The sequence below is a fragment of the Amblyomma maculatum genome, chromosome 1, assembly GCF_055883805.1.
Source record: "Amblyomma maculatum isolate TAMU_Amacu chromosome 1, ASM5588380v1, whole genome shotgun sequence".
Lineage (NCBI taxonomy): Eukaryota > Metazoa > Arthropoda > Arachnida > Ixodida > Ixodidae > Amblyomma > Amblyomma maculatum.
In genome coordinates, this window is record NC_139344.1 from 329,411,302 (window position 1) to 329,424,875 (window position 13,574).

At 47.2% G+C, this 13,574-nt stretch overlaps 1 protein-coding gene across 1 annotated transcript in view; it reads left to right on the forward strand.

Annotated features, from left to right (window-relative positions):
* Positions 1–3,415: 3,415 nt before the first annotated feature.
* The window catches only part of LOC146207403 (uncharacterized), a 118,819-nt gene continuing 108,660 nt past the window's right edge, over positions 3,416–13,574 (forward strand). Inside the window, exon 1 of the mRNA XM_084587112.1 lies at positions 3,416–3,571. Coding sequence (XP_084443238.1) covers positions 3,511–3,571 — 61 coding nt within the window. The 5' untranslated portion in view covers positions 3,416–3,510. The remainder of the gene's footprint in view (positions 3,572–13,574) is intronic.

Here is a 13,574-nt window from a genome sequence, read left to right on the forward strand (position 1 = left end):
TGCTCGGCCGGCTGGAGAGAGTATATATGCTAACGTTTTTGGAGCATTTGGCGCGGGAGGTTAAGGGAGGGGAGGGGGGGGGGGGGGGTGATAACTCCAGAGTCACATGAACCAAAAAAGTATGAACAGCTTCGAAGATTTGAACAAATGACACTGCTTTCAATTAACGTTTTTATTGCTACAGGACATTTCAGCCCAGTATTTGGCACCTGGCTTTGGAACTTTGCAGAGAACTAAATGTGGCATGCCTTGACCTGTGCTATTCTTGGGAATCCATGCAATCTGAAATTCATGAAAAGCAAAATGTTGAAGCTGACATTCACCACTCATTGTGGGACTGCCCAGCACTGAAACAATAACGAATCCGGCACCTGACGATAGCTGGCCTTTCAGCAACCAATCCTGCCTCATATATCGCTTGGACGCAGGGACTTCATCATCGCTCACTCCTGGACTTCATAAAATCAGCCAACCTTTTTACATTCATTTAATTATTTATTCATCCTTCATCTCATGCTCTACTGATGCCCTGAGGCAATAAATATCGAATAATAAAAAAAAAAGATTGCGCACTTTAGCCATGGAGGGCATTTTTTGAGTGACCGCTTGTCGAAGTTCAGGAATCTCTTGTTATCGCATGATTACATAGGATGATGTCAAAGGAGGCTCTTTCGGCAAGAAAGAAAGAAAAAGAAAACAACACTAAAGCAGGTGTACACATATAAGCTTGCATAATATAGACGATCGAAGTTAGTGTCAGTCAGGTGACGTAACCAATTAAGAAAATATTTTTAGTGAAACTGCTATTGTTGACTACATACCTGTATTAATACATAATCTATTGACTGACATCTACCCTTTCCTAGTCGGTTGAGAGCTGCTGAACACGTTTTTAAGGATATTAGAAGCTCTACAGTCTCTTTTATGGCCAGTGATGCGACGCGGACGAATGGAAACAAGCGTCGCTTGCGGGCCTTTTACTCGTGAAGAATAAAAATGAAACAAAAAAAAAAAAAAAAAATTGTTACAGACGAACTTTCGTATTGCTTTTGGCCGGTTTACTGCAGAGAAAGGAGCAGTGTGACTGTTATTTCACTTCAGGTTATTCCATCCCAATGCATTCTCTACGAACGTTTAAATTTTAGCTGAAATTATATATCGTGAACTGGCGACCCACGTCTTCCACACACGCAGTGGAGATTGGGTAACCCGCAGCGGCGCATTGTTAGGGCGTCTTCGTTCCGCGTACGCGTCGTGAGGATGACAAGTAGGGGGAGCGTGAAGGTTCATTGTATATTGTAATCCATTTCGTGTCCACTGCGACCCTCACATCCTTATTTCCAGCCCACCTCTATTCTGCTCTTGCATTCGCGGCCGGAGTCTTTCTACTGGTTTTTATCTTTTTCTTTGTTGCGCCTTCTCGGTATTGGCAGTTTGAATAGCAGCACAAAAGACCTCGCAAACCGGAAACGAAGCGGAAAGCAGAAGCTTACAACTTATAATACAACGCTTAAAGGGCAACTCCGGAGGTTTTCTAACATTCGAATATTCTAGTAAAAGTTTTACCATAGGTTCTTCTCTCCGTCCTGACGCATTCTAGAAATTTTGGACGCCGTACGATAATCCGCTCATGCGCGACACGGCTTTAAAATATGCCGTTTTCATGGCTTAAGTTGAGAGTATTTCTGCGGGCAGCACTGAGTTTCTGACGTCACAAACAGTATACCGGCATTACTGCCCACTTCCCGCGTGATTATGAAATTGTGAGGCTTATATTGAACTACCTCAGACATTTTATGCAGTGCGTCATGATTTCCATACTTCATTTTCACCACCCAAAGCACGTTTTTTTCTAATACTGAGTGCGACGTCACCATTTCGTCGTGTCTCGGACGTCGTGTCTGGCCGTGAAAGCAGTTTCGGTTTCGATCTGTTGTTTTTATTTTTACAAAATACTTCTAATTGGAATTTCGAAAAACAGTTTATTTATTTTATTTTTTTTTTTTTTGTGTTGGAGTCAGGATATGCCGAGGAATTTAATTCAACTAGAAACACAAAATGATGAAAAAACTACCGGAGTTGCCCTTTAAAGCTGAGAAATTTTTGAACAGGACGCCCAACCAACCAAAGAGGCAGCGCGCAGTCGTTTTCATCTCATGTCCGCTGCATTTCGTCAGCACCAAGCAGAAAGAAAGAAATACACGAGGCTTAATAGGTTCCTGAATTTTTACCACGCGATTATAGCCCGGACAGAGCTACATAAATAACAAGTTTACTTCCAACAAAAGCTTCACACTTACAGCCGGATTTATATAATAAGGCAACGAGGCACGACTGTACACTGCCATTGCGTTCCTTCTAGGAAAACTAAAGATAAATTTCCAGGGTACTTACTTTAGTGACTGCAGGATAAGCTGGGGCTCCACGGGGCGACAAGAAAACCGTTGCGCCTCGATACACTCGAATTCTTTGAGGAGATCGCAGCCTGTCACAGCACAATGAATAAGAATTGGCATAATTGTATCTGCGTCAATGGCCTAGCCATAATAACGAGCATATTCATTCACTTTTCTGTCTGTGAAAATGCTGATTACGCTGGTTATCTCGGCTGCTGCACATAAAATAGCAGAGAACGAACGAGAGGCCATCGGTACCGAGGTAACATATTTATTTATGTTAGCGCAATTCTCTATCATATAGTGCCCATAGGGCGAGATACGCTTAGGAGCACAATTGCAAGGGCTCCTCTGTCTTTCCCAGTGCTGCAGATATCTTATTTTCAAAACAGTAGTTGAATGCAGGGCTGGTCTCGCCTAGCCTTTGCAGAGCCGCGTGAGTCATCTGTGAACACACTTAGATACAATACCCCCCCCCCCCCCCCCCCTACCCTATCATACACACACAACCCCTGTTAAACCCCTGTTAAAACAAGACAATGACAACAGGAAGCTGGTGAACCTGACCATGTAGTTGTTGAGGCCAGATGGAGAAGTCCGGACATTACAAGGTGTCCACTCAGGCCTATACTTCGTCTCACAAGGTATCATATAGTACTGGCTGGACTGCATTTTGCGGAGAAAATCTGTTCCACTGCGGCTTTCATCGTGCTGGCGACAATGCAAAATGCAGTCCAGCGAGCAATATGGCGGCGCCCAGCGACCACTTATTGAAAACGTGTTAGCGCCTGTCCCATTATTTCTTCTCTCCGTGAGTGTTTTGTGCGCATGCTCCCCTTACCAACAGCTATGCACCATCTTGCCCAAGCTCAAGTTATGCTATTTGGGCTTGCAGTGTACTGAGACAGCCTGTGCACCCAATTTGCTTGAGAAGCTTCTTCGTCGCCGTGACTGCACAGTGTGTCCCCAGCTGCCGCGTTGTTTTCTGCAGTGAGCACACCAGCGAGGACTTGGACGACGGCAGCGGCGCCGCGGCGGCCCCAACGGAGAGGCTTGAGCTGAGGCAGGCGCCGCCGGAGCTGCAGCGGCCGCGGCAGCCTGACGACGGTAGCCTATGCCTCCCTTCGACGCGCCCGCACAGCCGGCCCATGGATTCCGTGCCTCGCTGGACATGGGTGAGCATGTTCCGTCCAGTCCAACACTCCGCAAGCCAACGGCGTGCGCTGTGCGCCACCACATCGACCGTTCTGTCATTGACGCGCAAATATACTTAGTATAAGGCAACACTGCCCGTGGCGGCTAGCGCGGCTTGTTATTCCTATGAATTCGCAAAGGGACCCAATTAGCACAGTTGGCTACACTTAGTTCGTTTATTAGATGCAATCTATTTCTTTGTATGAAATTATAGTTTGATATTAAATCGGTAGTTTCAACTGCCATTCAGTTAAATGACAGTTCAGCTTTTCAACTGACGTTGAACTGAACGGCAGTCACATGCATTTACACGAAATATATCGCGAAACTCAGTTGTGCACGTGATCCCGCCACGTGCAAGCAATTCAGACAAAACAAAAGCGCTTTATTTTTTATTACAAATAACTTCATACAATATTTGCACGCTTTATATTGTTGGATTGCATATTTTGTACGCGTTTTTTCTTTCGAGTACGCCACAAGTGAACTCAACACATTGCCAAGTCCATCCATTTGAGTCACGTCTTGGTTTCGTTGCTTAATCGTCGTTGGTATTTATTTATTTATTTATTTATTTATTTATTTATTTATTTATTTATTTATTTATTTATTTATTTATTTATTTATGTTTTGGTGCCGCTTCGCGAGCTTGTGTTTTGACACTCGTTTTGGTGCTGCAGGCTTGGACTTGCGTTAGATAGGGCAACAACCTTGCGTGTGGTGTGAGATAACCAGTGCTTAAAGTCTGGCTCCATCGGAGGGGTGATCTGTAGTGATTCGAGCACTGATAGAAAGGGAAACTTTAAATAGGGGAAGAGAGAAAGCGGCTGGTTGCCTGTATTGCAAATCGTTTTATACAAAGGAGAGAGATCATAATTTTTCTCCATTTCTGGTTTTCGAAAACGTATTACTAGTTCTTATTAATATTCACTGCGAAATTGTCGAAACGGTAGAGAAGAAATCTTCCGATTACATCACTGACAAGAACAAAAAAAAAAATGCTTGCCTGCTTTTTATTCATACTTTGAAGCTCGGGAGGTCTCAGACTCCCGAGGAAATAACATAGCGGTTGGAAATGCTGCCGATTCGACCAGTGCGGCGTGTCCGCTGGCAGCCATCTTGTCAGTTGACTGGTTCAACTGCGACCGCCGACCTCAGTTGAACTGAACTGCAGTCGAGACTTCAACTACAGTCGGCGCTGCCGTGTAACGTCGCTAACTATATCGTTCAGTTCGACTGACCGCCAACTGAACTGCCGTTGAAAACGCTCGTGTAACATGGGTATAACACTCACACAATTATGATGATGACCTTTATCGCTGTAACACCCGCTTTGGACAAACAGCGTCCTGACACTAGGTATTTTTTATTAATGCGAAAGCATTACTTATGTTTACAGATTTTCGTCCGCAGACCGCGTCATCAAAATAATGTCCGCAGCAGTTGTGAGTAATTGAGAAGTGGTAGAGATTAATGAGTGGTTTCAATCGATAGAGGGTGACGTAATGTTGTTACCTAAAATAATTAGGCCAGTAGAACGCTGGGCCAATAAGCTAATTAGGTAATTTATTAGAGGCAGAACACGCAACCTCGTGTCCGCAGCAGTTGTGAGTAATTGAGAAGTGGTAGAGGTTAATGAGGGGTGTCAATCAATAGAGGGGGACGTAATGTTGTGCCCTACAAATATTTAGGTCAATAAGTTAATTAGGTAATTATTTAGAGGCAATAAATGTAGAAGTAAAGGCGAAAATGGTCTCATTAGCCAATAGCTTGGCGCCACATTTGAATTTCTCAAATACTAAAATAGTTAATTAAATCACTCAATTAAGGTGACGTCAAGGTTGTGACATCTCGTAACCTGAAGTCGAGCCAAAAAAGGGCATAGGTAGGGATTGGCGCGCAATTTGAAAGTACCGAAGAATAAAATGGGTAAACAAGAAGTGAATTAATGTGACGTAGAGGATATTACGTCACGCAACCGGAAGTAGAGCCTAAAAAGTGCATAGGAAGGGATTGGCGCGCAATTTGGAAGTACCAAAGACGAAAATGGGTAAACAAGAAGTTAATGAAGCAACTAGAAGCAACCACAACAGCATCCATGCTTTCGCATTCCTCCATGCAGATTCTGTAGTACTCTTTAATTTTTGCACAATGCTGTGTTAAACATCCATTTTCCACGCATTTTACCCCAGAGAAGCCAAGCACCGGGTGGACATTGCATCGCCGCTACATGCCACACAGGTGAAAGTTTCACAAAATATGTGCAAAGATATCCTTTAACAGCATTTGCACAATGCAACACAGCTTCCATTTGGGTACACCGGTGATATGATGAGTAAAACGGCTTTCAAATAAGGTGATATCATTCTTCAGAATGCACTGTAAGCATGCACAGACCACAAATCTCCCGACTCTCTTAGAGCAGCCACTGCCGTGAAATTATGGCTGATGTGTAATGGTGAAAAAGGGGAAAAGTGGATTATCATTCAGCATTATGCACGGACGATATTAATTCGATCTCTCAGAGCAGCCATGAAGTTATGGAAGATACAATATAACGTAGTGATGAAGAGCGACGAATGGATTGCTTTCAGACTTATTTTCAGCAGTTGCATCCCTCTACATGTTGCAGTTATGCCTTCCATCTTTCTGGGAAGGAATCTGGCCAAGTCTACACAAGATATATGTGCCCATTACCGCTCCAGCTATATTCATATATAGGTAAATACTTCACACTTCCCCTTTGACTTGCAAAATGCGAGATCTACATGCATGGCGATTCGATGAGAGAACCATACTCGTCAAGAGCCTCCTTGCAAAATGTGAAATCTGTACATGGCGATTCGATGACAGAACTATATTCAACTAGAGTGCCTATGGCAAGGATACAGGCAAATAAAAGTACGGGCTACGTACGTATGTGCGTTAACAGTTGCCCGCTTTCAAGTTGCCTACGAGTTGAACAGGGATTTCAAGGCGCAGCATGCATTTGTCTGGTGCTTCACCCATGATGAGCCGAGTGCTATAGATAGGCCAGGGGCCCTTATAGCTTTTTCCATAGATGAACCCCCCCCCCCCCCCCCCCCCCCCCCCGGAGGCAATGGAGATAAAACCTGCGACATGCCGCAGGGGAGTGCCCACAAACCAAAACCCATCTTAATTATTTGAAAAGAAAAGAACAAAAAAATGTGTGCGAGCCCATGATCCTGGCTGAGAGCACCTGCAGTATACCTGCAGACAGAAGCTTTGAAATACCACAAAGCTCCAGCAGTTATATAGTTTCATCAAATTGCGTTCCCCTCAGAATTCAGGCAGCGTCCGTAGCACTGCCAGTTTTACAAGTGTCAAGGCGCAGGCAAACAACGATTCAATAAGAGCAGTGCGACGTGAGTGTATACCCGGAAGTAAAGCACTAGTATGAACGACCATTGCTCAACATTCTCCCGCTGACCCCTTTCTGTCTCCGTCAGTTAAACGCTGTTCCCTGTGTCCATTTCACCACTGTTATTTTCCAAGCTTCTCAAATGTGCCCTACCTGTTTTGCTTTCTCGATGCGACGCTCCTCATTACAGCGTGACCATGCGTTTGGACGTAAACAAGTTTGATCTCAAAAACGGTGACACGGCGCGTGCGTGTGTGACAGGGTGACAGCTACAGAAATGGCTGTGCTCGGTGGGCGTGCTGATAGCGCGCAACTTATAATTGGAAGCGTCGAGCATGCCAGAGGCAACAAAATAAGAGGATCCGCGCTCCCTTGTCGGTAGTATAAGTGACACAGCGCAGGACGTGCGTGTGTTGGTCCCATGGACAGATTGAAAACTCAATCCGCTTGGCCGGACGCAAGGATGCGGAAACTGGGGCACGACGTGCAAGGCCATGCTGATGAAGAGTCCCGCATGCGCCTCTGCGTTGAGTTTGACAACAGGACAGGCAGTGCGCATGTGCGTTGAGTGCTTGCCGAGCTGTGTATATGCACGGCTCGACAATATGGTCCGGAATGTAATGTGGACAGTGCGAAATGCGCAACATGCACTTCGGCTGCTCACTGAGCACGTCACTGATGCTTTTCTCTTGGAACAGAGATGTAGGAACATATGAGGTATAAACAAACATGCAATCATCAGTGCTCGCTTATTCTTTTGTCACGTGCTAACACGTGCTATGTCACGTGCTAACATGTGCATGATAGATGGCTTGTTTTGCCCTGACTTTTATATAACCTCAATTCCGCTTGAAAGAGGACTAAATGTACATGAGTTCATTCCGCTTACGATGTTTTACACTTTAATAATATGAAGGCGAATTACTCAATAATCATACAAATGTTAACATTGAAGGGGGGGGGGGGGGGGTCATTGCTGCTAGTGACATGTCGGAGGAGGCCTTCGGGGGGTCAAGTTGCGCATGTTATCTCAAAGTGCCCAATAGCTGTAAATACCAGATTGGAAAAACTCGGTACTTTGAGCATGCACAGTGGTACAGACTGAACAGTGATCTGGTCATGTATACGGGATAGTCAGCTTGAGCCACATACATTACCATCAATGGGGGCTTCGCTACCAACAAGCTTGGTAAAGTCGACCTTCGTCGCTGGTGCATGAATACAAGCGCAGGAATGGGCTGCCTGCGCCAATAAAAAAGAACGAAAAGGAATAAATTATATGAAAAGCACCGGCAGAGTCGTTAGCGCGCGCATAAGCGAAGAAGTTGTACCTTGCGGCGGCTGACCAGTTGCGATCGCCGCAATTAATCAGCCTCTGGGGCGGAAACGTACCGACGTATCGCAGCGTCACGACCCTGCACCGACCAAGCGCCCAGGAATCACGCGTATATAGATATATACATCACGGCTATAGCCGTGACTCGCACGATATACTCTTTAATCACGGGAGCAGCGACGGCAGGTGGAAGGAGAACGAAACGAAAGAAGAGATGTGGCGAGCGGGTTTTATTCCCTGGGCTCCAAGAGCTAAGAATACTAATCCACTTTTTTTTTCTGTTATTATCTTTTTCTCGTTGCCCGTCGTCATGCATATATACAGCAGTCAGAATGTGGCCACAGACACGTCGCGCACGTGTTTGTACCGAAACGCGCCGAGGCGTAAAGTGCGACGTGACGTGATCTCGGGAGAAAAAAAAAGAGAGAGAGAGAGGGAGGGAACTTAATCATCGTTGTGGCCGGTCATGGGCAATTAATTAGCAACCGACTGCCCGCTATACCCAAGATAAACAGTCCGAGACAGAGAGAGGCACGGAGCAGCGACACCGGGCGCGCCATGGAGGAAAGGTGCAAGGAGGAAGCGAGTGCGTTGTGGAAAGGGAAGATATAAAGGGGATGAAAAAAGAAAAAGAAATGGCCTAACGAAGTCTCCGCTATGCCATTAAGCGAGCGATAACAGCGTTTATGGCGCCGTGCTGCGCATACACCAGCGAGGCCACGAGTGAGACGGCGCCACCTCGCGGCTTGAGACGCGTAAACGAGTCGATTGAGCGTGCGCGGGTTTGAGCACGACGGCCGGACAAGTTAGGGCATAATACCCTCAGGAATGATCTGTCGTATCTTCTACGAGCTTTACTCGTATACGTCTCTCAGGCGAGGCAGCTCAGCTGCTGTAATAATAATAAACTCAACGACGTTGGGTAACGGCACGTATATGATGTTAGTTCGGATTGGGCCTATTTCTTTGGGTGTCACCTCATTCCATTTCCCGGTTTTATTTTATTTTATTTTTTTTGAGAGCAGCGATAATTGTATGCTGAACTGTGAGCTATAGGAAAGTCGTTACCGCTCTCTGCAGCCATGCATATACATAAAAAAATGCCTTCACCAACTTTTCATTCCTTTCTTCTTCTTTTTTTTTTTTTTTTTTTTTTTTTTTACCGGAATATAACGGCTTCGCTGCTAACGGTGTGTGCTTAGTCGCTTTCTCGTGATGCTTACTCAGAGATACCCACGCAGTCGTTAATTTTGCGACGCCATCGCATAAACCGAGCCAAGTAAACATTAGGCTACACTGAAAAATAAAAAGAAGCAACTAATGATGCAACAGGCACAGACGCAATGACGACCATAAAAGACACAGCCTTTGATTGCGGCGGTGGACAAAAGAGTGGAAAAATCAGTCATTCCATTGAGAACCCAACTTAGCAACATGACGGCAATAGGTGGATGGGGATTGTGTTGCGGTCTCACGTCATTTTTATTGCGTCGGCTAACTTCGATGAGACGATGAGAACCTTCGTCTCGTCGGTGCCATCTACACATAAAAGTAAAATGCGCTCCAATGACGGGGTTACGTGACGGAGACGAGAATAGAAGTAAACGCCTCTACAGACCCGCTTGTGATGGAACTCTATGCAATCCGCGATGCTATGGAGGCCATAAATAAAATAGATTCCATAACAGAAGCCCACATCTATACAGACTCCTTATCTTCCATAAAACAACTGAAGAAAGTAACAAAGACGCTATGTGTAACCCAGGAAATCCACGCTCTCAATGAAAAAAACAAAGATACGCATCCAGGTATATACATTGGACACAAGACGATGCTGAGAACGCTGAGCAGCTAGAGAAAAGTTGACCACCTCACACACGAAGTTCTAAACACTAATGCGCGTCCCACCAGGTTCCCTTTTGATGCCCGCTCCGCTGTTCCCATCTTAGCATCCTCTTTAAGGAAAAGTACACGTGCCCTCAATCCCCCGTCTACATTCCCCCTCCCTCATAACTTAACGAGATTGGAGGAGGTTTCCCTTAGAAGGATAAGAGCTGGGGCGGCCCTTACTCCGTCGGTAAAATGCCGATGGGAATCTCAAGCAGACATCGGAGCTCGAAGTGTTCCACACCAGCTTCAAAAGTGGATGTTCGCCACCTGCTGTGGACTTGTGCAGGAAGGGCATCAAGGACACAGATTCTGCGCGAAGTGGGACTAACCACAACAAGGGAAGAGGGCTTCTCTAAATGGCTCACCGACAACGATAAGAGTGGAAGCCTGCTCCGGTTCCTTACGGAAAATAATTTACATGAGTTTCTATAATATGCCTTATGGCAAGCTTGAGTAAACAAAAAAAAAAAAAATGTACAGTCACAGTGAAAGGAGGGAGGATAAAGACATCAGTTTCTTGGTGAAATGCACGTGCACTTTCTGGCATAGCCGAAATTGTAGTTGCGCACTAACTATAAGCGGCTCCATAATGGCTTTCATCGATCGCGCACGTTAGATATATGAGTAAAGGACAATCCATACAAGCTGACCGAACATTGTCCGCCATGGGGCTGAGCACATGGCTCTTCGTTCTCTTCGTTATCTCTTCGTTCAGCTGCAAAGGAAAGCCCAAGAAGTCAGGCGCATTTCAGCCGCATCCGACGCCCCTTTCCACCGCTAGTGCACCACGCGCGCCACTCATATTCACTCGGACGTATACCTATAAAGGCATCACAAGTGAGCACGGAGGGCATCAAAAGGGCAGGCACCAAGCATTCCGACAAGCTGGGAGTGGCCATACGTGCGTACACGTACGGAGAGTAAGTACGAGCGCACTTCCCTCTACATCGCATGTCGGGGACCCCAAGGGGCCACGCAGACACTCATCGTGACTGCAATCGACCTGCTGCGCCGTGCAGGGGAAGGAAGGCTTGCTCTAAGCAGCCGCCGCTTTCCGTTCAAGTGATCGTTCCCTTCTGGTGGAGAGATATACGCAGACAAATCCCGAGCAAGCCCATCTGGGAGTGGCCGCGCGCAATATGTATAGTGCAGCTTACGAAAGGCCCGCCCGGCGTGAGGACCAAGCCTGCGCACGCGCTGCCAGCGGCACTCGTCCCGTGAGCAGCCGGAGAAGGAGAGCCCGTTCGCGTCGACCTCATTGGCACTGGCGTGTACGCCGCGGCGGTGACCTCTGACCTCACCCCTAAGCGCGCGCGTAACCCCGCCGGCCACTGTGGGACGTCCGCGGGTCGTCGCAACGAACCCGGCCGCCATCGCTCTATATATACTGGGAGTGCCGCACGACGGCCGGCTGGCTGTGCGAACCAATAAACGTTTCCACCACCACCACTCGAAGCGCCCAGCTATCGGCCCTGCAGGAGACCGCGGAGCAAGCGAGCGCCGTATGATCGCGTATAGCAAACGCTCCGCTCTGGCGAGGAACCGCGCGCAGTAGGTATACACATATCCGCCAAATGCATCACACACCGAGCAATGTCCTTTCTTATTACAGTTCTTTCTTTCATACTTGCTTTATTTCTTTCTTCCAAGTTCCGGATTGTACTCAGGTGCTCAGCGACCTCTCGTTTGCAAATTTATCTGTTTAAAGCTCTAACGCACAATCCGATTCTGTCGCCTCCTGTATTATACAGATACTAATAAACGTGCTCCGCTTCCCTTGTCGCACACTATAATGTACCACTTTTCTTTTTACACTCTCTGCATATTGCACGACCTTCTCAAGCCCATTTCCGCTTTTCGATTTAAGTCAGAATAGCGGGGGCTTTCTTTGTGTGTCTAGACCATGGATATGCTGATTTCCTTTTTTAATTATTGAACATTACGATTGTAATTTGTGACCGTTTGCTACGACCTTCTTAACGCACATTTCAGAATTGTTCTAGCGCAGCCTATCAAAATATGGAGTACAATCAGCACACCTATTCAGGAATATACCCTGGCTAAAGTACGCGGAAAGTGTGCAGTGGTCATGTCTGGCACACACTTGAACGGCGCTGAGCGACGTATTATATCCCGTATAGCACTGGACGGAAGACGCGGCGACTGCAGCCAGAGACGAATGCATTTCCAGGCCTCTGCCGCTATTCGGATAGTGTGTGCTGGCACTCCACCTTTCCCCTCCCGCCCTCTTCGATTTTGTATTCCCACATCTGAAAGAGCACCGTATCCGGTTGCGCGCGCTTTCCGTTTCGGCGGCCTCCGCTCGCCACGGGACTGCGTGCATGGCCCCCTATTCCGGATACGCTCGGCTGACCAATGGGCGCCGTTTGTAAGAGTTAAGCTGTCGCTTTGTCTCTCCTTGCGAGGAGCCCCGTGACACAACCAAATGGATGCCGACTGGTTTCTCGCCCACCTTCTGAATGCCCCTCTCTCCTTTTTCTCTTCCTCTGCCACGCGCCGCGTACACCCATCTTTTCTGCTCGTCCTCGGGGCGGCTCTTGCTCTTCTTTTCCTCGATCTTCCCTTACCATTACTTCCTTGTTTTGCAGTTGTCGTGTCGGTTTCTGTTTCATCTCTCCAACCTCCGTTGATTATTTTCCTCGTTCTTTCCGTCTCTCACAGCTTACATCTTTTCTTCTGTCTTCTTACCCAGCTCTCTTAGTTTCCTTCATCCTCGATTCTGTGCTTTGTCTCCACACTTTTCACTGATAGCATGTCTACTTGCTGTGCCATTTCCACCACTGTCTGACCTTGAAGTTAGATCCCCCCCCCCCCTTTTTTTTATCACTCTTTCCTCTTTTGTCACCTCCCCTAACTCTTCCTCCTTCACCCTTCCTTCAACGTAGAGTGAGCCTCGATCATCCGAATAAAATCAGTCGTCCTGCATGCTTCTCCACCTGCGCCTGAGCGGAGAGCTTACCTCTTGCTCAACAAGACAGTGCGCACAGCCGCCTATCGTATGTGTATACATGCATACAAGCCGACGTTTTTTGAACGAAAACGGAAGAAGAAAACGAGATCAGTCAGCGCCTGCGTGGCACCGGCGAGACGCGAACGGAGCGTGCTCGCTGTCATCGCGGCGCCGTCTCGCTCCTCGGCCACGAATATGGATGGGCGGAAGCGGCGCTTCGCCGCGCGCCGAACGCGAGCCGTTATGCGCATGTTCAATGCGGAGAGCCACGCGCCGAAACACTCGCGGGCACACGACCGAGCTGACATGTATATACTGTATATATGCGTGTGCCAGGTGCGTATGTGCGTGTGTCTCGCCGCCGGGATGGGTCACACACAGGTTGACCTCGCGGCGTGGCCGCTT